The 25,638-nt window shown below is 42.4% G+C and overlaps 1 protein-coding gene across 12 annotated transcripts in view; it reads right to left on the bottom strand.

The window, feature by feature from the left end:
• The window catches only part of LOC132383416 (ephrin type-A receptor 7-like), a 693,221-nt gene extending 668,048 nt beyond the window's left edge, over positions 1 to 25,173 (bottom strand). For all 12 annotated transcript variants that reach the window (XR_009508677.1, XR_009508678.1, XM_059954340.1 and 9 more), the window contains exon 1: positions 24,910 to 25,173. Coding sequence is in view for 10 of the 12 variants with exons in the window: in XM_059954340.1 (XP_059810323.1) it covers positions 24,910 to 25,000 (91 nt within the window). In the remaining 2 variants the exon portion in view is untranslated. The remainder of the gene's footprint in view (positions 1 to 24,909) is intronic.
• Positions 25,174 to 25,638: the final 465 nt, after the last annotated feature.

Below are 25,638 nucleotides of genomic sequence, written 5' to 3'. Positions count from 1 at the left end.
GAGCAGACTCGACGGGCCAAATGGCCTAATTCTACTCTGATATCTTATGGTCTTATAGCTTCATTACTTTTGTCACTTGTGCAAACTGAGCTTGAAGGAGCAGAAACGTCCTGCACCCAGACACTAAAGGACTTAAGTACAACTGGCCCAAGTATGTCAGACATATTGCCCTACACCTGAGCTTTTGATCTTTTCTAAAGTTCAAAATTCAAAGTTCAATGTATACTTACTATCAAAGTACATACATGTCACCATATACAACCCTGAGATTTATTTTCCTGTGGACATGTTCAGCAAATCTATAGAATAGTAATTATAACAGAATTAATGAAAGATCAACAAGAGTGCAGATGACAGCAAACTGCGCAAATGTAAATATAAAGAAATAGCAATAAATAATGAGGACATGAGATAATGAGATAAAGAGTACTTAAAGTGAGGAAATTGGTTGTGGGAACATTTCAATAATGAGGCAAATGAATGTAGTAATCCCCTTTCATTCAAGAGCCTGATGGCTGAGGGGTAGTAACTGTACTTGAACCTGGTGGTAGGAGTCCTTAGATTCTTGTAATCTAAGCGAGAAGAGGGCATGACCTGAGAGATCTTCTACTCGTCTGCATTAAGTCAAATGCATGGCAACTCCTTGTAATAACTCCAGCTCCAGATTTGGCCTTACACGTTCAGGAATTTCCTGTGACCATGCTAGTTTAATATTAGGTCTAGAAGTGCTGTACAGTGGGGACAAAGTATTTTAAGAATTTCATTCACATTCCATGAAGTGTGAAGGCCTTAATTGTACACACAAAAGGGTGAAGGAACTAAGCAGGTAAGGTAGCGTCTATGGAAGATCATAAGCAGTCAATATTTCGAGCCAAGACCCTTTGGCAGGACTGGAAAGGAGAGATGAGAGCTCAGAGTGAGAAGGTGGGAGAGAAGAGGAAGGAGTACAAGGTAGTATATGATAGGTGAAACTGGGAGAGGTGGAAACGGATGGACTAAAGGCAGAAATGGCTTGCTACTTATTGCAAAAAAGTGCAAATTTTAAGATTTCCTGATGACATAAAAGTTATTCCGTCCATTATGACCATGCCAGCTTTCAAAGTAATATTGCTCCCCTGCTCCCCACCCATTTCCCTGAAATATACTCTCTGTCCTGTGCCCATCAACTTCTCTCCAGCTACATCAGCGATAACTTGCAGTGTCCCTTTCAGCATTAACCCACCGATCATCATGTCTTAGGAACGTGGAGGAAACCACAGCACCTAAAGGGCACCCACATAGGGTGAGAACGCAGACTTAACACAGACAACATTAGAAGTCAGAGTCAAACCCAGGTCGTTGGAGCAGTGAGGCACTGGCATTGACTGAGGCTGTGCCACTTTTGAGGGAACATTTACCAAAGACTCTTTGGTATTATATCAAACATCTGTAAACCAAACGTCCACAAATTGAGTAACTCCTAATATGGTGCATATTTACATCCAGGGCTATTCCATTTCACCATTTGGTGTACCCAGGATCACATATCCAAAAGTTTATCACTCCCTGAGTAAAGAAATACCCTCTCGTGTTTCCCTTAAACTTTTGCGCCCTAACTCTCAAATCATGTCCTCTCATTTGAATCTCCCCTACTCTCAATGGAAACAGCCTATTCACGTCAACTCTATCTATCCCTCTCAAAATTTTAAAAACCTCGATCAAATCCCCCCTCAACCTTCTACGCTCCAATGAATAGAGACCTAACTTGTTCAACCTTTCTCTGTAACTTAAGTGCTGAAACCCAGGTAACATCCTAGTAAATCGTCTCTGCACTCTCTCTAATTTATTGATAACTTTCCTATAACTCGGTGACCAGAACTGCACACAATATTCCAAATTTGGCCTCACCAATGCCTTGTACAATTTTAACATTACATCCCAACTTCTGTACTCAATGCTCTGATTTATAAAGGCCAGCGTTCCAAAAGCCTTCTTCACCACCCTATCTACATGAGGCTCCACCTTCAGGGAACTATGCACTGTTATTCCTAGATCTCTCTGTTCCACTGCATTCCTCAATGCCCTACCACTTATACAATGATATTAGATGCAAGACTTTTAATCCTAAATAGAAATCTAATTGGAATAGATTAGGAGGAAGCTGTTCACCACAATAATCTCTCCTCTTGCTTGTTAGCTCAGGACACTCTGCTATCACTGCAACAACAGCTCTCAGATCCTCCTGGGATCTAGGTTTGTCCCTTGATATTCAAGCCCAGCGAGTTACTAAATGAAGGAGGGCTGCACTATCAAACCTGATCATACCCTCAGGCAGTCAACCACATATTTATAAAGGGAGACATGACACCCGTCAGAAATGGAAAATGAGGCAGGAGTGAGAGTGATGATTGGTATCCATTCAGCATTTTCAGTATAGGCTGGATTAGAGGAGTGCAGATATCTTGAAGAGTAGCAAGATCAGGGGAGGTTACAGAGATACTGAAAGTTGGGCAGTGGAGGGATTTAAATAGAGTAGGAGTTTTACAAGTTTATGATGTGTGAGTGGGATAGACTGAGGTAATGAGAACCTGAGGAAGGCCAGAAATCAGCACAGAAATGTTGGATGTGGGTTTCAGAAGCAGGGAAGTTTAGGTAAGGGAGGGGAGAAGAGAGTCAGCAGCCTTTACGGTGAGTGGAATTGGTCCAGAATTCATCACAAGATACGCAAGTTTTGCATAGCAAGGAGCAACAACTTTGAACATTTAGATACTTTAGCTACAACATGGAGCTCCTGGAAAGGCTCACCTTCTGAATGGTTAAGACTACACCACGCTCCTACAAAGTGGTGGAGGAAGTACAATTTAAAACTCTATTGGAAAATATGGTTCCTATTCTACTTAACGTAACGGACTGAGGACATATCGGCTCCCTGCTGCTTTTGTTTGTCAGCCTGGACAACTCCCAAGGCAAAGGATATGCAGAAAGTAGCCAATCCTGAAAAGCCTCAGCTACTAGGCACTGCTCCAGGGAACATCAAGAATACACTGTGTGGTAATATGCAATTGAAATCTGCTTCTCAAGGGGAGGAGTGCACACCCCAGTATCAACTTTGTGTCAGACTGGTTCCCACACCCTCTCCTCTTCAAATCAGCCAGCTTAACTGAATGAGAACGCTAGTTCTACAAGTTGTGTGGTGAGACACCACTTACAGCCTAGTAAATAAACAATAGTATTCTATATAATGCCTTTCATAACATCCCAAATCACTCTAGAGACAACTAATTGTTTTGTGAGTGTGCTCAATGATTTAAGTATGGCACTAATTTGCTCATAACTGGTTTCTATAGATATCAAATTATTTAGGAGGCAAAAGAATGCTCTTAAGAATTTGGTCAGGTTTCTACATTGGTTTGAAATTATATTACAGGATTTTTGCACCATCTATGAGGACATGGTACATGAGATATTTGCATGGATGGCCTGGGTATGGAAGGCTATAGTTTGATTGCAGGTTAATGGGACTAGGCTATTTAAATGGTTCAGCATGGACTAGATGGCCTATTTCTGTTCTATAACTCTATGACATCTGGATCCACAGATCAGTCACCTCCTCCCACACTGCCCAGATTCTGTGTGCAAGTCACTAGAGTTGGACTTGAAACCCACCCTTCTGCCTCTGGCGCAGACCACCAAAAAACTGGCTCATCAACGTTGGTTTAGACTCCATCGGAACTGGTATAAAATAAATTATCAAACCACATTGAAGAATAAAACAATCTGATTCACCTGTGTGTGAAAGATACACCTCATAATGGTGCTCCTGGCCCTGAGGTTGTGGCTGAGGTAGACACTCAAAGTTCACCTTCAATTTACTTATGTTGCAACTGGTCAGGGGTTGCTGACACCAGCACTGACTGCGTAAACAGTAACGAGTTCTTCACCCCGCAGTAGTTCCCCTTGCTTGAGATACTCTATACAAAGACTTTTTTTTCCATTACATTTGCACAGCTTGACTTAGATCAGTCCACACTCAAACATTACCAACAGTCCGAGACAAGACATCAGCACTTACATTGTGCCCAACTTTGAGAAGATGCTTAAACCTGCAGGACTTGTAGTTCCCCTAAGTATTCATTAGTAACTACAGCAGCAATTGTGAGCAACAGTCTAGATCCTTCTGGTTTTCTGGAGGGTCTACAACTTACATTGAAGTTAGCAGGAAATTTTAACCTTATTCACACAACTGAAACTGGGCAAGTAAATAGTGGAAGGTGTTCAAGTTTGCCCAATAAATCAGTAACTGTAGGGAACTCACTCTTTCAAAATCCATATGAGTAACAGTACAGATGGTTGCATTCTTAAGGGTTGCACTAAAATCTCAATAACCTCACGAAGGACTGAACTATATATATTTTTTAAAACTGATGCTGCATGCAGGAATATTTGTACATGGTTTTTGAAAGGTTAAAGCATCAGGTCAGTGATAAAGGAGTCCAGGCGCAAGCAGGTAAGTTGCTCCCTGAAACAAAAATCAAGGAATGATGGAAATGCACAGCAGGTCAGGCAGCGTCCATGGGAAGAAGTCACCATTTCACATCAATGACCTTTCATCACAACTGGGGAAGGGAGAAGACAAGGATTACTAAAGATGCAGAGCGCAGGAGGTGGAGAGAACGCAGGGTAGTTGCAAACCAAAGTAGTCAAGGCAAGATTTACTTTAAATGGCCAATAGTTGGAACAAAATGATGCAGAACTTCTATAAACCTAAAAAACTTTAGCTGCATAGTGGCACAACTAACAGAGTTGCTGCCTCACTGCACCAGAGACCTCGGTTCAACCTTCAGCTCTGATATGGTCTGTCCAGAGTTTAAAGTTCTCCCTGTGACTGGGTGGGATTCCCCTCAGTGCACCAGTTTTACTCCCACATCCCAGAAACGTGTGGGTTGATAGACTAATCGACTTCTATACATTTCCCATAGTGTATTGGCGAGTGGTAGATTCATGTAGTTGACAAGACTGGGGGGAAGAATAAATATCTGGATCTATGTAGGATTGGTGTCGATGGATAGTTATGATTAGCTTTTTAAAAAATTGGAACAGGAAGGTTCAGCCACACAAGTAAATTTAAGAGACATTTTGTCACAACCACAGATTCAGCAGCGCATCAGATTCGGCAGTTGCACTGGTGAATATGCACCTGTCAGCTAATTATTATTGCATTGTGATAGTATTTAACTCCATTCATTCCGTCGTAGTATTTGTCAAGACTTGGACACAGCAGCACCCTGCTGCCTGCTCGCATTCCGCCTTGCCTGAGAAATTGGACTGCTGAGTCAATTGACTGTGAAGACTAACAATATTTGTTTTATTGTTAGTTGTTCTTTTCAGCTGCAGTGTAGGCTTCATTTTCCATCTGAGCATTTTAGTTAACGGCCCTGTTTTGTTTTCCCTTTAACACCGTTTGCATTGACGTCTGTGAACTATCGACCTGTTTCAGTGTCTCTCACTCTGCACTTGGGCCATGTCCGAACCAGGTGACACATTTACCTGTCACTGCTAAACACGAAGGTTTTAAGTGCCCAACCAGAAGACATGGAGCTTCTGCTGCAGGCACAAGAGACTGCGGATAATAGAACCTGTAACAACACTCGAAGTGCTAGAGGAATTCAACGGGTCAGGCAGCTTCCACAGTGGAAATTTGGACAGTCAACATTTTGGATCAAGACCCTGCATCGAGAATGTCCATTTCTCTCCATAGATGCTCAGTGGCCTGGTGAATTCCTCCAACAAATTGTTGGCTTCTGCTAAAGACATCTTGCATAAAGTAGCAAGCCCGAGCCTGATCTGAAACTGGGAGTGGAGCAGATACTGAAGGTGAAAGGTAACAGGAAACTGGAAGCTTTGTGGTTTTCAAGTTATTTTGTTGGCTCATTTTTAAACTTTGTCCTTGGAGCCAGGCTTGAGCTAAATTTTGGGACACGGAAGAGGAAAAAGATAAGGCCATAAGACCATAAGATATTGGAGCAGATTTAAGCCAAAATTTCATCATGGCTGATCCATTTCCCTCTCAGTCCCAATTGCCTGCCTTCTCCCCATATCCATTCATGCCCTGAACAATCAATAATCTATCAACCTCTGCCTTAAATAGGCATAAAGACTTGGCCTCCACAGCTGCCTGTGGAAAAGAATTCCACAGATTCACCACTCTCTGGCTAAAGAAATTCCTCCTCCTCTCCATTCTAAAAGTACACTCCTCTATTCTGAGGCTGTGCCCTCTGGTCTTAGACTCTCCCACCACAGGAAACATCTCCTCCACATCCATTCTATCAAGTCCTTACACCATTTGATAGGTTTCAATGAGGTCATCCCGCATTCTTTTGAATTCCAGTGAATAAAATCACAGAATCATTAAATGCTCTTCATATGACAAGCCATTCAACCCTTGAATCATTTTCGTGATCTTTCTTTGACTCTCTCCAGTTTCAGCACATTCGTTCTAAGATTAGGGTCACAAAACTGCCCTCAGAACTCCAAGTGGGACCTTACCAGTGCTTTATAAAGTCTCAACATAACATCCTTGCTTTTATATTCTAGTCCTCTTGAAATGAATGCTAATGTTGCATTTGTCTTCCTCAGACTCAACCTGCAAATTAACCTTTAAGGAATCCTGCACAAAAAATACCAAAACCCTTAGTGTATCACATTTTTGTACTTTCTCTCCATTTAGAAAATAGTCAACCCTTTCATTTCTTCTACCAAAGTTCATGACCATACACTTCCTGTCACTGTATTCCATCTGCCCATTCTCCTAATCTGTTTAGGTCCTTCAGTAGCCTCTCTTCTTCCTCAAAACTACCTGCCCCTCCCCTTATCTTTGTATCATCTGCAAACTTTGCAACAAAGCCATCAATTCCATCATTCAAAGTATTGACCTATAACACAAAAAGAAGCGGTCCCAACACAGAACCCTGTGGAACACCATTAGTCACTGGCAGCAAATCAGAAAAGGTTCCCTTTATTCCCACTCTTCTAGTTTGATTCTGGAGATGAGAGTGTTAGCTTATGAGGAGAGATTGAATCGCCTTGTACTACTGTATACTTGCTGGAATTCAGAAGAATGAGAGGGGATCTTTTAGAAAGAGTTAGATAAGATAGAGGCAGAAAAGTTATTTCCACTAAGATGTAAGGGAACTAGGGAATATAGCCTCAAGCGTTGGGGAGGACATTTACATAGAGACATAGAAACAGAAAACCTACAGCACAATACAGGCCCTTTGGCCCACAAAATTGTAGTGAACATATCCCTACCTTAGAAATTACTAGGCTAACCTATAGCCCTCTATTTTACTAAGCTCCATGTACCTATCTTAAAGCCTCTTAAAAGACCCTATCGCATCCGCCTCCACCACCGTTGCCGACAGCCCGTTCCATGCACTCAGTTTAGGATGAAGATGAGAAGAAATGGCTTTCTCCCAGGGAATGATGACACTATGGAATTTTTCTGTCCAAGCAAACAGCTACCTCATTAAATATATTTAAGATAGTTTTTTTTTATACAGTAGGAAATATAAAGGTTATGGGGGAAAAGACAGGTAGGAAGTGAATCGTGATCTTATTGGATGGTGGAGCAGGTTCAAAGGGCCAGATAGTTTACCTCTGCTCCTATTTCTTATGTTCTTACAACACACGGGATCTGCAGTAGCACTGAGTGCAAACAGCATGTTCGTCAGTCATGGGGAGCAGAATCTAAGTACTTTCCCAGTAGGAGAGATGGGAGAGGCATATCATTGTCTACCCGTGCCCCGGGGTATGTTAAACTGCTTGGAAGCAATTGACCTTCAATAAATGGAGTGTTTGCAAAAAGCATTTCGGACTGAAAGGTATGTCAGTTCAACACCCTGCCTTAAATCCACAAAGAGCACACCCACTCTGCCTGATGTACTGTGAAGATTAACACAAGCCAGCAAAGAAACAACCACTAGGGCCCTCTAGTGGCTCAGCGGGTAAGCACATCCCACATCTGGTGACTGGCAACAGCAACCAGGAATTCAATGATTTCTAGCATTGGCCTCTCTCAAGTTACCTGTGTTTACCCTTCTCCTTGCTAATTGGCCTCAGTACCTTGTTGGCAGGGTAAAGAAAAGAAATATCAGCATGCTCTTACAATAATTTGCCAGAAAATCCTGCCGGAAAGCTATGTTAATAAATGATAATATTCCTTATTCATAAGATAAGGTCATCATAAGCGGGTCCATCTCATCAAGTAACATCAAAAAAGGGAATGAATACAAACTGCCCCTACTGGGTAGGGGCAACAGCTCTTCCTCCGATGTTATTTGAACTAAATTCTCCTCTACAACACTCCAGTCATTCCATGATCATCATCGCACAGACTAACTTTTCATTCTAGTTTTATTTAGCCACTTGTATTTGAATTCCCTTGTTGCCATTGTGGATTTAAATCCATTTTCAGATCAATAGTTTGTATATCAGTCCAGTAAATTAACCTCTATGCAGGCAGAAACAGAACCTGAAAATGTATGAGAGAACAGAACTGATGTCCTGTTTATAAATAGTCTCTCGCTTGCCACTATCAGAAATAGCAAGCTATCCCGGAGAGAAATCCGTGTACCTGGTTCGGCCTCCCATCAGGAATGTCTGAGGACTGGCAATCCCAGCCAAAGGTGGGGAATTCTAAATCAAGTTCTGTCACTTCTGAGCTGCATTTTAATTTCCAAAGCATCAGGACAACACTCAGGTCTCAACAGGTGTACAATTAATAATACATACAATGAGAACATTGCTAAATGTTAGTGGATGACAGTTTCAGAGAAACTGATTTGTGCACTTGCTTAATGTACTTGGTTATTAACTCGAGCGTGGCAGAGGGGAGGCGTTAAATTTCAATGATTATCTCGTCTATATTAAACGCCCTGTTATTCTGTCTCCCTTCCAATATGTTCGGTATCTTCCCCAAATATTAACATTCAACTACTGTTCACAAAAAAATGATTAATTAATAAACTCTTAAAGGTTCTCAGAGCAATACTCGCTCCAAGAAAGAACTTAGTGCATAGTACAGAACAGGACAGGCGCCTGGTCCACGAAGTTTGTGCCAAACAGAATGTTCAGTCAAACTAAATCACCTCAGCCTGCACATGCTCAGATCCCTCCATTCCCTGCATATTCATCTGTCTTTCTGAAAGATTCTTGAAAAGAACTTTTTCTTTCAGACTTAAAGTTTTTATATTTTGTGTTTTCAGCCGTACTTTCTCATTTTTTGTGCAGGGGAGGGGGATTTAGGGATCACTGTTCTTGTGGCATTTTGTTCAGGGATTGGTGGGGGGGGGGTCCTGGGTTGATGTTCCTGTTGTATTTTGTGTTACTTTTTTTTGTACAGGGAGAGGGAGATTGGGGGGGGGGGGTTCTTGTTACATTTCATGCAGGAAGAGGGGTTTGATGATTGTGTTGCCGTTCTTTTTGGGCAGACTGGGGGGGGGGGGTTATTATTTCTCTTTGAATGACCACTATTTCATATGCTTCATGGCTATCTAGAGAAGAAGAATCTCAGAACTGTTTACTGCATACATTCTTTGATAATAAATGAGCCTTTTTCTTGAACACCATCTTTCTATCTGCATCTACCACCTTTAAAGGACATTCGGCTTAGTGAATGCATAGGAAAGATTTAGAGGGATATGGGCCAAATAAAGGCAAATAGGACTAGCCGAAGAGCCTTTTTCAAAGCTCTATTAGACTATGATCCTGGCAGCATGTTCCAGACACCAGCCAGCAGGTGTTTAAAAACTTGTCCCACACATTGCGTTTAAACCTTCTCTCTATTATCTTAAAATGCACTTCAGCGTTTGTCCTTCCTCTCCGGGGTAGAAGATTTGAATGTCAACCCTATCTTTGCCTCCCTCGATTTTATAAACTTCTTTCAAGTTTCCCCCTCAGGTTCTAACGCACCGGAGAAAACAACCCGAACGTTGTCCAACCTCTCCTTAAACTTCATTCCCCCGAAACACCAATGTCCTGCAGATGCTGGAAATCCAAAGCAACACACACAAAATGCTGGAGGAATGCAGCAGGTCAGGCAATTATATTTGTATTTGGCATTTCTAATTTAAAATGAGAAAAGGTACTCAGGTTAGCCAATATTGTTTTTGCCTCTTACCCTTGCAGAATTATTGTCCGCTTCTTATTCACGAAACCATTAATCACCTTGAATCCCCAAAGGAAAATGTCAATAGGCTACAAGACCATGAAAGATTACATTACAACCATCTGGTTCTGGTTCAATGTCTGCACACTACCTTTCCTGGGGATTTCTAGGAAATGATCCAGATACAGGAATAGGGAGCTGCTAAATCTTCTTCCCTAAATAAAACCCAGAATGGGAGATGAATAAACTATAGATTGCACAGTTTCTTTGCTATGTGGTGGTAGGAAGGAGGAGTTGTAGGAATAAGAAATTAGTTGCTTGTTAAAGACATATGATTCCCCACCTGGAGTAGGCGCACATGGTCTCAATCAACAAAGCCAGTGGGACCTTTAAAAGTGTTTGTCTTTCAACGGTACCACAGAAATCTCTGAAGCATAAACTGATGAGATCAATTAGAAATAGCTACTCAGAATGACTCAGCAGGTAAGGCTCAATCTGCAGTGGAACAGTTAATGTTTCAGGTAGAGAGGCCAACCATCTTCGTCCTTCAATTGATGCAGCTTGACACTCTGGTTATTTGGAGCATTTTTATTTCAGATTTACAGCATCTGTGGTATTTTGCTATCAGACCTAAAATGTCTCACTCTTCCTTCACTTATTTCATGTACTGAAAGTTGCTCCCTTCATAAGGCCAGTTAAGTAAATACTAGCAACACACACAAAATGCTGGTGGAACACAGCAGGCCAGGCAGCATCTATAAGGACGTCCTGACAAAGGGTCTCGGTCCGAAATGTCGACAGTGCTTCTCCTTATAGATGCTGCCTGGCCTGCTGTGTTCCACCAGCATTTTGCATGTGTTGTTCGAATTTCCAGCATCTGCAGATTTCCTCGTGTTTGCTAAGTAAGTACTAGGTAAGCTTGCTTCCTGTACACTGAAAAGCCTTTTGAAGCTCATTGTCATTGTGTCCCACCAAAAATCTCCTACTTTTGCACAAAACAGATTGGATTCAGAAACACATCTTCTCCTTCTTATGTCAGCTGTGGAACTAGATACCCACCACCAGCTTGTTCCCAGCAGAATGTTGGACAGAACCAGAATTTCCATTTCTGCCAGATTCAGCTTAAAATGAAGCCGATATTAAATCAGTGCAGACTTACGACAGAGTGAGGGAGGAGACAGGAGAAAGGTGCAAAAGCAGTTAAAACCTAAAAGGAGAAACAGCGATCACATGGGAATCAGTCGTGAATCTGTTCCATCGTGTTAACTCTTCTGCATGCTAATTCATCGACTTCCCATTCTGGAGTTCCCCCACCTTTAGATTTCCAACATCTGTGACTTTCTATTTGATTCCGGTCCTTGAAAATCCTTTTGCCCCATTCAGCCCATCATTTGTGGGAAAGCAGAAAATGACCCGCGGCAACAACAGAGAGGGAGAACATATTTAAAAATCTTTATCTGCACCTTAAAGGCAAGATAACCCAACTACACACATTTAAGAATATCCATGTACGAGGAATTAATGTTTGCTTTGTGAGGGGGCTGTTATTATAAGCAAGTAATTAACAATGGGTAATCCATTACATTACTACTATCTGATTACTACCCTTCAGATGATTACTACTATCTGATTACTACCCTTCAGATGATTACTTCTCTGATTACTACCAGAGAGGAAGTACACGGTCCTGAATACACACACCATCAGATCTCTGAACAGATATTGAACACAATCTCACTATTTTTCCTCTTTTTTGCACCATACATACGGTATACATATTGCAAATTTATACTACATTTTATGTCTTGCACTTTACCGCTTTCAACAAACAACACATTTCACGACACGGCTCAGTGTTAATAAACTTGATTCTGATCCCGAGCTGAGTAATCAGAGGTTTGGTTGCTGAATTCCATACCCCAATTTACCCACGCAATACTGTACTTGAGCAGCTTGACCGACATGTTATGTCCTGGACGTTACTGTTATGTGACAAACAGTCTGGCATTTCTTGCATCTTCTGCTAACTGGTACTATCAGAAAAAATCCTCCCTTGGCACAATGGAGATACCATTGAAGGCATTTCTTGTTTAATGTTTCAAAGGAATAGGGTAGCTCAAGTTAATCTGCCAACTCACAAATACTAACATTTCAACTAAGCCAATGCATCAACTGAATTTATTGTAGTTCTGCATAATGACATCCATTACATTCTTACCCTTCTATCATTCCACAGAGAGCAGCTTCCAGTTTAACACTTAGGATATTTAAAATACATTTAGCAACTATGCCTGCAATACTTATTGCTCCTTTAGGTGGTGCCACAATAGATAATTTCATTATAAAGGTGCCACACATGTTTCTTTCATAACTCGAGCATACCAGATTATGCTGGTTGACCTCAGTTAAAAACACATTCTGAAAATGCTTCAATTTGCTACACAAAGTGGTCAGGGGATCCTAACTAGAATGTATTTTTTACAAACATTCTAAAATTTGTTTATATAAACTGTTAATGCCATTTCTCCTTCCACACTTCATCTGGACCATCTTTGCTTGCTCCATATCTCTTCTTCTTCTTGCCATGTAAGAGTTCTGTTTAAAGGTTTAATTGATCCAGACTCAGCAGCCTTTTTGGGACAAGTGCTATTATATTTGACAGTTTATGCCCCCAGGTTTCAAGAGGATGGCCCCATCATTGCCCTTTCAAACCCCACCAGCCATGGAGTTAGATAGCCCTTAAGCTGAATTTTAGATTACGCAGATCTGATAGGTTCAGTTTCCCTAATTTCCAGAAGCTACTATCCACGCCAGAAAACTTCTGCTCTACAACTGTCTTTCAAAAAAAAACAAAAGGACCATATTTCAAAAGCCCTACCAAGATTATCTTGATGAATTTAAAGGCAGGTGAAAGTGCTCAAGTGGCCTGAGTACTCAAATTTAACTTCTCTCAGTGCTCTTTCTGGAGTGCACATATTGAAAATACCTTTGTTACTGGTAACCCAGAGAAATACAAAAAAATACACTGGGAATACTCATGTTAGGCAGAGACGAAATTATCATTCAACTCTCTGATCTGATGCCTGAACTGGGAAAACTGGAGATAACAAATGTGTTTAAAGGTCAGAGAAAGGAGGGAACGGAGGAAGTAAAAGGAAGCTGGGATTGGGTGGAAGGCGGGCAAAATTAAAGGATGAGAAGGCAAAGTAATAAAAATCAGTGAAAGGAGAAGCAGATCAATGTGAGGTCATGCTTAGTCTGCTGGAGAAGGAAGAGAGGGTGAAGAAGGGTTCTGAAGAGCAGGGGTAGCAATGACAAGAAGCAGTGGTGAAGAGAAGGGATGGTGGCAGAGGAGGGTGGGGGAAGAGAACTGGACAGGTTCAGACCCAAGTCAAGGAAGAAATAAAGGCTCGTGCTGTCCTGGTGGGGAACTGAGATGCAGAAGCGTTGGCTGTTCATGATGAATATGAAATGGGATTGTGTTAAAATCCCAGAGGACAAGATGGCACTGAGCTGTGATGGCCGCTGAGGTTGTGACTCAGACAGTTGATATTTAGGTTCGTAGGGATGATTTTGGAGCGCAGGGAGTTAGGGGTCAGGTTAGACTTTTGGGACAGGGATGAGGAGAGTGAGAGGTCAGGGGCAGCGTAGGGGCCAAGAGCTTGTGTTTGGGGTCCAGGTTGCAGTCCTCTGTGGTCAAAGGTCAGTGATCCCAAATACGGGGTAGGCAGGAGCTTAGGAGGCCAGTGGTCTCCAGGCTGTAGAGTCCTGGGAGAAAGATCGGTAAGTGGGGCAGGAGTCATCAGGTTTGCCAGTCTGTGTGAGCTTGGAAGTTGAATCTCAAAACCATGATTGGTGAGTCCTGGGATCAAGGCCCAAAGTTCAAAGTACCTTGATCAGTGAGCCCTGGATTTGATACCGAGAGGTCAGTGAGGACCAGAAAGGAGGTCAAAGGTTGTCATCCAGAGGTCAGCGAGTCTGGAGGTAAAAGCCAGAAGGTTGAAGACTGAAGTCAACAAGTGTGGAGATAGAGACCGAAAAGTTGAAGCTGCTAGGTGAGCTTATGCAGAGGTCAGAGGTCTGATCCATGATGGAGAATACAAGAAGCAGCTCTGTTTTGTAAAGAGGCTTGGCTCTTACAGGGTATGGGCTGGAAATTGGCACAGCTGACTGGCTGATGATGACGTAAATCAGCCAATAAAGAAAGAGAGGGGTGATGGATGCAACCAGTCAGACAGGGATCAATGAGCAAAATGAAGGGAAGGAGTCGGAGAAAGCTCGGAGAAGCTTTTCTTTTCATCATATTTGTGAAACACATTGAACTTCAAAAGTTAACAATGCCTCTCATGGAAGACAAAGGAAATGGAAAAGCAGTGATAATTGGCTTTGATTCTGTTGTATAGACTGGCAGGAAATGATAGAATGGGTGGGCATTCAGCATGCCCGTGGAGCGTGGTGGGGTAGGACATCAGAACAGAGTTCTCAGACAGAAGGATCTCTGGGTTGTAGTGGATCTGAGAAGAGAGTTGAAGAGAGTGTGATGAAAAGGAGCTGAGAGACCTGGGAAGTGGTCACGTGCAGCCTCGGCTGAGTAACAGGAGAGATGTGAATGGCAGAACCAAAACCACAAAGTGACTATAACTTCTGCAGAGTTTGTCCGGGAAGGTACAAGATGAGTGGAATCTTGAATTACCACAGTAATGCCCTGCAGTTCATGATGCAACAGGCAGCTTTTCCCTTCCTGACCTTCCTTCTCTGCATAGGGAATCAAAACTTTTTCACAATGGCATGACCCCCAGTGGAAATGCCTCATGGCAGTTATGTGAATCACCCTAGGGCTCTGCAATGTAACGTAACAACACCTATTGCTCTGAGTGGACCCACCTTGGAACTAGACTTCCTTAACGGGAGTCAGCAACTCCCGACAGCCTCCTGCTTACTGCTGTATCATTTAATATGTCTCTCAACCCAGAATGGATCACAATTCTCAATTGGAAGATCAGGTTCTTTCAAGCAGCACTTATGGAAAGATATTGCACAGATTAATTCTGAATTAAGTAATTAATTCCTTGATTTATTAAAGAACAGTTGGTTGGTTACACAAGCATTCTGCATTCAGCCGAAATCAGGCCCAAAAACAAACACACGTGCACAGGCCATCAGTAACAACAAACAGACGACTATAAAGCAAGCGTGTGGAATTGTACTCCAGGCAGTGGTAGCCATATGGAATAAGCACATTTCCTAAGGAGCACGGGGAATGTGGCATTATTAGAATAGCAGTCAGAGGGCGTGTTTACAGCTCAGGGGCGTCAGAGTTCAGAGTTCAGTTCTGGCATCCTCTGTAAGGACTTTGTACATCCTGTGAACTGGTGGGATTTCTCCCACAGTCCGAAGACATAGCATTTAGTAGGTTAATTGGTCATTATAAATTGTCCCTCAACTAGGCTAGGCTTAAATAGGTGAGACTGTTCTGCACTGGATCTCTAATATAAAATAAATTTTAACAATCCCTCTTGCAATTCAACATATGAACAGTGACAGGCAGTTCAGGCCCTTGAGACTATCTCACTGCTCAATAACAAGCAATAAAGGTCTGGTCACCAGTATCTAACCCAAGGCTTTGAATAATCCTCAGCTTTACTCCATCTGCAGCCACAGTCAAACCAGACTTTGTTTTCAAATCCAAATGGGGGACGCGTGTGTGCTGGCGAAGAGTTAAAAAAAACAGATCGATTTTATTGTCTCGCTGCCCTTTCTCCTCTTGAACGGTGTAGTGAAGAATGGGAACTCTTACCAAGGAAATAATTTTGAAGCAGCCGGTGATTAAATAGTCAACTACACCTGAGTACACAGAGTCCACGGTAAAATAATATGGAGTTCTAAACCGTGACCTCATGGATGACAACAGCTCAGGATGTGGTGACAACCCTCAGAAGTAATTCAGGCCACGTGGTTCAAGTGGATTCTACCTGATCATCGTACCTTTCCAAACAAAGAAGGGCACCGCCTCGCACTTGAGTTAATTTTATGCTAACGTTCCTGGCGGGATTACTGCAGTGCAAGGATGGCAGAAATTACATCCTAATAAATCCACAAAGCAACCTCATTCAAGAGTCCACTATCAATACAACCTAATGAACTGTGGCAATGCCTTCGTTTCATAACATGCTGTCTGAATGAGCATTTATTTTCAATCTACATTTTAAATTGAATACTGAAGTCTGAGGTGATAGATTGACGTCTGACAAACCATGATGCAAGGTGATTGCTTTGATAAGTTACTTGGGGTTCTGTGAGACAGAATCACACTCAGCTCATGTTTTTATTTTACAATTTAAATCGGTGCATTTAATTAACAATCTAAAGTAGTATTTTAATTTTTTTTTAGATAAACTTGATCATGAACTCTTCAACACAGTGCTTAAAGCATATATTTTCCTTTTGTCAAGTTCATCGTATTTGACTACTTACATGTATACTGTTAAATGAGACATTGTTTCTCCGAACCAGGGTGTAAAGCACAGTAGTACACATAACACACAATAATTTGGGAAAGTAAGGATAAAACCTACAGATGAATTACACATAAATAAACAAAGTAAAGAGCATAAATTAAATATTGTAAAGTACATAACAGATTAACCAGTGACATTTTGAATACGATGTGGCAGGGAGTTCAGAAGCCTTATGCCCTGAAGGAGGAAACTGTTTCCCAACTTGACTCTTACCATCAGCATCTCCTGCCTGATGGTAGACAGTCAAAGAGGATGATGAATGGATGTATAGCATTCTTGATAATACTAATGGCCTTGTGTATGCAACGCTTCTGATAAAATTCTCCAGTGGGTGGTAGAGAGCCCCTATGATCCTCCCAGCCATTCTCACACCCCTTTGCAGGGACCTCCAGTTTGATGCTCAGCTGCTCCCATACCAGATGGTGATGCAGCTTGTCAGGACGCTCTCAATGGTGCAAACTAATCTGTAGCAAAATGAACATAATTTAGAATCTTAAAACTTCCGCTATGTACCTTTTATGATTATGAGAGGTTTCCTAAAAATTCTGTTAGTCAAATTTACAGAATTAATCTTTAAGTATTCAATTGAAAGTCACGATAAAGTTAAAGCTGCTGTCCTCCACCATGTGGCAAAATAAAATGCTAGAACTTGTGACTTTAATGTGCATTTAAATGTCTCCTGAGGGCAGTGTAATGACATGGCATACTGCAGCATCAGTTGAGACAGAAATCTCCTCACACTGTCACTTTGCTCAATCTTTGCCGTGGTGGCTGAAAGACAGCCAGCTGCCAATTCACTCTCGCACCTCACGGAGCATCTGACAGCAAACTGGCACTGACAGAGGGTAGGAGGGCAATTATACGCCCGCTAGCACCATGGCACAGTGTCTGCCTGATGGTTTTGATAAAAAAAGGTCATCCTGCGAGAATGCCAGACTGCATTTTGCAGTTGCAACAACCGCAAGACAATCAGCCCTTACTGTCACCGAAGAATTAATCGTGCAGTACCTTCTGATGAATGAAATTGAACAGCTAAGCAAGGAAATTGGGAGGTTTGATATTCAGTTTGCCAAACTCTTTCATGAGCTCGCATACACAGATTCAACATTCAAATATAGGAAGGGCATGAAACTGGATTAGTTAACCAGCAGAAAATCTTGGTGCTTGTCCATTTATTCTGGAAAAAAACTTATAGCCGCATGCTAAAAATGATGGCCCACCTCCCCTGCACAGGAAAATTAAGTTTATAAGAATATTGTACCTTCAGACAAATTTCTGTTGAAGATTTAACCATCTGTCTGCCTCTTCTCTACTTCAATCACATCTTTTCCTCTCTTACATTTTTGATCACCAATTTAACACCAGAGTTAAATATTCTAACTAATATTTTCTGCACGCTGCATTATCTAAAAGGATTTGTCGGTTAAGAGGGATGCAGTCACTGTGTTTCTTTTGCCCTGTAGGAGAGGACAGGTGCTTTGGTGAAATGTGGATGGAAGTTCCACGGAGAGTCTGTGGGCAAAGGCAGTGAAGAGTGAGCAGTATTTGTCCACCATTGGCCATGAATCTTTCCTCCCCCTAACGCTTGCTGACTTGCTGCATGCTTTCAACCGCCTGCTTGAAATTCAGGTTTGCAACATCTGCAGCAATTTCATGTGCGTTATGTTGCAAACTGGATTACGCACATTCATTAAATATCCCTATGTTACAGAGCAATTTAAGAATGGCACGATTCTTATTTTCATCCTGCAGACCACGGCTGAAAACTCTCTGCCATTGGAAGAACCCCAATTACAGTTTATCATCCCTTGACCATTATGCAAGCTTGCCTGTCACTTCTGACAGAATGCTCAGTTGAAGGTGTTAAGCTAAGTGTGACCTTTCTTGCCCTCAACGAGTTAATTTCCCAAGTAACCTTGGTAAAGATCAAGGCCAAAAACATTCCACCAGAGATATACAGCAGCATAAGTAATACTCTGGCACAGATCAGTGTGAACCACCATTACTAGGAATCAGATAACACTGCCATGATTTACACTGAATGAGCCCGCACTCATCAGGGCATCGGCTGAATATGTCAGCGGGATTTATAATGTAGTTATACTCTTGCCCTCTTGTACTGATGTCCATCAAAACACACTCCAAACACAGGAACCCAAACTCCGAGAAATACGATTGGGAAGCCAAGAGGAGTTTACACACATGTAAAAGAAAATAAATTCACAAACTACAGGGAAATTGATTGGGTGAAAGGGATTGATGGGATTTGCTGCTGAGAGAAGGCATGGGCCAGATTGGCTGAATGTCCTCTTCCTGTGTTTTAAGTATCTCTTTCACCTGTCACAGGGATTGTTTTGAAATCCCATTCAAATGTAGAAGGAGGCTATTCTGCCCATCAACTCAGCACTGGCTCTTACAGTATGCCCATCAGTATTAGTATCAATACAAGGAGATCATTGTGGACTTCAGGCATGCTAGGAGCCACACTCACGTCCCCATCTACATCAACAGAGCTGTAGTGGAGCGTGTATCAAGCTTCAAATTCCTTGGTGTCCACATTTCCGATGATCTCACCAGGTCCTGAACTCCTCCATCCTGATCAAAAAGGTGCAACGGCGCTTTTATTTCCTGCGGAGCATCAAGAAAGCTCACCTCTGTCCCAGGATACTGACAGACTTTTACCGCTGTATCATTGAGAGCAGACTCACCAACTGCATCTCAGTGTGCTATGGCAATTGTCCTGTATCGGACCACAGAGCACTCCAGCATGTGGTGAAAATTGCCCAGTGGATTATCAGCACCCAATTTCCCATCATTGAGAACATCTACCATAAACACAGCCTGGGCAGGGTGAAATGCATTATCAAGGATGCATCTCACCCTAACCATGGACTTTTTACTCTCCTCCCATCCAGTAGGCAGCACAAGAGCCTCCACTCCCACACCAGCAGGTACAGGAAGAGCTTCTTCCCTGAGGCTGTGACCCTGCTGAACCTCACATCACAGCGCTAAGCAGTATTGCACCCGTATTGTACTGTCTCAGTACTTTAATATTTGTGTGTTGTAGCACTTACTTTTTATTCACAGTTATTTTGTAAATAACACTATTCTTTGCATTTCTGGTTAGATGCTAACTGCATTTCATTAGCTTTGTATCTGTACTCGGCACAATGACAATAAAGTTGAATCTAATCTAATCTAATCTATTCCCCGCAACCCATTCCCTCTTGCGTTTCACAACTTCACTCTGATTCACTTAACTCTACCCAGAATAGTGGTGCTCCATTAAACTGTCCGTCTTTGAGATGTGGGAGTAACACCCAGGGGACGCTCACACATCACAGGGAGAAGGTACAACACTGCACAGACAGCACTAAAGGTCAGGATCAAACCTAGGTCACCAGAGACATGACGTAGGTCATATTTCAATTATTTATTTCATTTCTGCCTTGAATAATAACATTTAACTGAATATTGGATTTTGATTACGTCCAAAGCAGCTATTGAGAAACTTCAGGACCTTTCAATGGATCTAATAGCTAATGAGGTACTTTAAGCATAGTGACTAAGTGGGAATCTCAGCATGCTCACTGATCAGTGACCTATAGAGATACAATAAACACATACATTAAGAAAATAAAGGATTTCAGGTTGCTGCTCTTCTTTGAGTATTGCACTGGGAAAATTTACATTCACTCAAATACCAGGCTTAATATTTGTCCAATAAGTGACACTACATATGAATTCATGAGATTTAATATTCACATTCCTGGCATGGAATGTGAAAGCCTGATCTTTTGATTCAGTAACAGTACCTGCCCAGCGATCTCCAACACTGAATGAGAATTCAGAGTAACCTCTCTCTCTCTCTCTCTCTCTCTCTCTCTGTTGATTTGTTTATGGATGTGGAAATGGCAGAAAAATTGGGTTTAGAAAAATGCCCAGCTCAGAAGCATTACTGGTGATGACATAATGACAATAGTCCAGCGGGTTATGTATCATTTATTCACTGTAATTACTTGCAAAGAGCAAACAGCTTAAAATACAAGATTGAAGGAAGATATAAATTTCATATGAAAATAAACTATGCAAGCAGAGCTGACAATTTGTATAAACACTGCCTGATGGGATAAAGGAACACATTATTGGAACAATGAGTAAATATCACAGATGCAAAGCTCAGAATAATGATTCAGAGTAAGTGTTGTGTATATTTAGAAGGAAGCTGCAAGCAAGGCAAGGCAGCCATTGGGTTGTAAGGATCAGCCAGCATCAACCCATCAGGAACCGAATAAATGTGAATATGAATCAGCGGAGATTTAAGGTCTATTAAGACCATCTGGTCGAAAGTAGAGAGATTATTATAGAGTAATAATGTCAACAGAAACAAGGAGTAATGCGATCTATCTGTGTTTGCTCTCCAGTAACATGAAGTCAGAGAGGTTATAACTTTCATGCTTGGTCATTTACTTCTAAGAAATGTCTACAAGATAATAATGTGTTGGATAAGGTAAATCCAGTAGTGATGTTGCTCATGGTGGGGATAACATAAAAACAGATGATCACTAATAAATGTGATAAAGTATTCAGAAGAAAACTTATTATCCCAGACAGTGGTCACCACATGCACACTGCTACTTTACTCATCCAAATAAAGATATGTTGAAGAGGCAGGTGGATTTGCCATGAAGGTGAACCAACAAAGCAAGATGGAAGAGGATCTTGTGCAGTAAAGAACAAACGCCCTGTCTACAATTTAAGGTGCAATAATAGTGGGTAAAGTCTGGCCAATATTAATCTAACATTAATACCATAGTGATGAAACATTTCATAACTGTATTTATATTTTGGCAGATCATTGAAAGTGAACATGAAACTAAATATGGAAGAGTATTTTCTCTTTGTTTCATAGTTAAAGATTGTTAGGAGCTGATGGAAAAATCAACCGATTCCTAATGGAAAGAACATAACCCACAGCTGGAGACTGGTAACTAAGTTGAGCAGGTGGCATTAGAGTATCAAAGCTTCTGCACATGGCTGTGAGTGCAAACTCACAGATATGTCTGGGGCAGTGGGTATTCTAGTGCAAAGACTCCTGTGTACCTTAAAATGCAGGCTGGGTATCTCCATGCCACCAGCTTACACTACCTTCAAAACGTTCCTGTTCTCCTACAGTCAAACTATAGAGCTGCAGAAGACACCAGAGACTGCAGATGCTGGAATATTGAGCAACAAGATGTTGGAGGAATTCATTGTGTCAGGCAATGTCTGTGGCAGGAAAGGAATTTTTGATGCTTTGCTTCGAAACTCTGCAACAAGCCACAATGTTGCAGTTGTAATACAGGGTTTTGACCCAAAACATTGACAGTTCCTTTCCTGGCACAGATACAACTCAACACGTGTCTGTAGTGTATAGCTGAAGCTATGGAAATGTGTGATGGTCAGATCTACTAGATGTTGATTATCTGTGACACCTGAAGAGATGATAGAACTCACCTTTTTTATGATAAAGCATCTATATCTTGACCAGCATATCTAACACTTTGTACTTACTGCTCATTTCACTGCTGGTGTTAGGTCAGCAATGAAGGTCCTCATCTCTTTCTGGATAGAAGAATTTTTCATTGCTGTTTCTGTAACAATTGCTTTTTTTCTGACCAGTCAGCATCGTTAGCCCCGAACGGAGCTCCTGAACCTGATGGACCAGTGAACCACTCTCAGTCTGGCCTCTACCCTTTGACCTGTTTGGCATGGGTGACCACACCAAGAGCACAAGGTCCCGACTCCAGCCAATGTCGACCTCCAGATCATTGAGGCATGCAAGACTCCAAACCCCACAACTAGGTTGTGGCCTTCTTACAAGTTAGGAGCATAATCTTCTCCTGGCATCTGTGCAGAAATGTAGCCTGGAATGAGGTTCTTCAAATTTTCAGAAGGTGCAAGTCAGAAACACAGCCAGTAGCATCAAATGTGAACCGCGCGATGGGAGGCTAAACTGGGATAAGTTTATGTTGTGTTTCACAGGGTATTCTTCCAACTGTAAGATCCAGACAAGAAAATGAGTCTTACAGGTTGTCTGCAGCAACAACCAAGATCTGAAGGTAACCCACTTTCCTCCCTCTTTCTCAAGTCGTTATTTCCTGGCAACCTCAGCAGCCTATCCTGCACTTCAATAATAATAATGAATAGAAAATTATCTTTGAAAGACAGTGAGGGACATTTAGAACAAAACTGCTGATATTGGAAACCTGAAAGAAATAGGATACGTTGGAAATATTTAGCAGGATAGGCAGCAGCGGCAGAGAAAAATAAAACACGGTTAACATTTCAGGTTGATGACCCACGGATGCTGCCTGACCCGCTGAGCATTTCCAGCGTTTTCTGGTTTCGTTGGGAAAAGCGGCGTCTGGACCGCTCTGGAACCTCTTTCGCCGATTGTTCCTGGAGCGTCCCCGGCAGCAATCTTCGGGGCCGTTCCTCTTTCCGTGCCTTGTCTGGACTGATCGCCGGCTATTTTAAATGACAGCTTCTAATCGCCATGGGACGAAAGATTAGCCCGAACATCACAGAGATGTCGGGCAAAATCAGCAACTCTATTCAGAATATGACGTATTAATAAAGTACCGAATCGACAGGGCATCTGCCTTTGTGAGGGAGGTCTCGCTCGCGTTGCAGAGTAATGAGAATTGTTAAAGAAACCGTTATATTGATAAAAAAAAACTGGTACGTAAGCTGCAGAGAGGGGAAAAAAACGACTAACGTTTCCCTTCTCACCTGTTCATCTGTCATGACTCAATTATAATGGGAGTTCAGAGACAAAGGACAACTTATTTACATCACGTTGCTTTTGACAGGATACAAGGTAACCTCTGACCGGAAAGAGACAGGTGAAGTTTCCGATATAATCCTTCTCATTACCACCTACCCGACCATCGCACCTCTGTCCATCTTTTTCTCAGTTTTATTTTACAAACTGAAAATATTCCAGCAAGCCAACACAGATAGCGGTACAATTCTTGGACGGTGTGTGTGTGTAAAAAAAAAGACTCTTGCCTACGATATAAAGCGATCTGTGGAAATGAGCATGTTGGAAGAGAGCAAGCCAAGAAGCTTTGTCAGGTGCACTTCTGTCCAGGCTGGATTCTGACTAGCAGTTAATTGGAGTATTCAGAAATCCAAAAAGTTTCACTCTATATATGCTAAGAGAATGTCTTCTAAGCAACTCTAGTCCCCATCTGACCGGCATTTATTTTTCTAAAGATTGAGAAAAATAAACCTTGTAATTGACTCTAATTCCACACACTGCACACGCTATGCATTCTTCTTGCTTCCATACTCACAGTACACCCCATTCATTCACTCTCTCTTACACACTGCACTGTTTGCACCGTGCATTCTCCTCTCTGGCACAGACTATACACGCCATTCATTCTCTCTCTCTCACACCTTTCATTCCCCATCTCAAACACAATGCCATCCCCACACTCCCTCTCTCTCACAGGCTGCACAGACCATTCATCCTCTCTCACGCACATATTATACACACTGTCTTCTCACAGTATACACCATCAACTCCCTCTCTCACACACGCGCGCATCCCACTCCATTCGCTCTCACACACAAACATACCATTCACTCTCTAACAGAGAAACATCATTCTCACACACGCAAACATACACAAATTCACAAGATTCGTCCTCTCTTATTCTCTCGCACAAAATCAAAATTGCACGCTTGCATACACACCATTCACCCACAAACCTATAAACGGACTATTCTCTCTCGTCCTCTCAGACAAAATTGACACTCACACGCATACCACAATGTACATCTCTCTCTCTCTCTCTCTCGTCTCTCTCTCTCTCTCCCCCCCTCTCTCTCTCTCTCTCTCTCTCTCTCTCTCTCTCTCTCTCTCTCTCTCTCTCTCTCTCTCTCTCTCTCTCTCTCTCTCCCCCTCTCCCTCTCCCTCTCTCACTCTCTCTCTCCCTCTCCCTCTCCCTCTCCCTCTCCCTCTGTCGAATCTAGGACCGCACCGACTTGACTTGACACTGAACATTCGGACCCCCTCTGCCGCGGAGCCCCGCGAACTCGCACCCTCTCACACTCTGCCTGGACAGGTAAGTGAGTGTCTAACCTGGGCGACCTGCAGAGGGAACAGGTCCCGCCGCTTTTCCAGCCCTGCCACCTCCGCCCGCTCTTTCCTCGTCTTCCCCTCCCCTCTGTCCGCACTCCCGGCCGGTCGCTCACCTTCGTTCGCGGCGCTGCGGCCACTGTGCAGGAGAAAGTTGAGCAGGACCAGCCGGCTGAAGCGCAGGCGAGCGCTCCACACAAAAGTCATTCTAAATTCTTGCCCGGACTCTTGTCTCCACCGCCAGCTCCCGCCAGTCTAACGACTTGCTGCACTTGATGCTGGTAACTCGGGATCGCCACAGTTACCCCTCTCTCCTTCCTTGATCCTATCTTTTATTATATTCCGGCTTCTGCTCCCATATCATCAACCCAGGTGGATGCCTGGCGCCCCGGAGAAAAGGCGTCGGGACCGGATTGGCAGCTCTTTTGGCCAATTGTAACCTAAAGAAGGCGGTCGCCGAGGCCATTGAAACTTTGATTGACACCATATTCTCCAATGATACAGCCCTCTTTGTTAATTAAGGCGGGGCCTCTAGCTTACCCGGCCAATAATTCACAGGGGGGTGTGGGATGTTTGACAGCCGGGCTCGCCCCTTTCGTAGTGATTTTAGCCACCCCAGGAGCACAAATTGATAATAATTATTATTATGATTGCTGTTAACCGCTTTGCATTCAAGCTGTTGAATTTAATTCTATCCAGCTAATTTACACCATGCAATCTTCAAATAACAAAAAAAAAATGAGTTGGGAAAACTGTCATTTCACAGTTTAATACAAACATTAGAAAACTGCAACACTTCACGCGGATTAAATGGAAAATATATGAGTCGGACTCAGTTTAAATGA

This window comes from Hypanus sabinus, chromosome 30 (assembly GCF_030144855.1).
Source record: "Hypanus sabinus isolate sHypSab1 chromosome 30, sHypSab1.hap1, whole genome shotgun sequence".
Lineage (NCBI taxonomy): Eukaryota > Metazoa > Chordata > Chondrichthyes > Myliobatiformes > Dasyatidae > Hypanus > Hypanus sabinus.
Note: the sequence above shows the minus strand (reverse complement) of the source record. Positions and strands in the feature narration are given on the sequence as shown.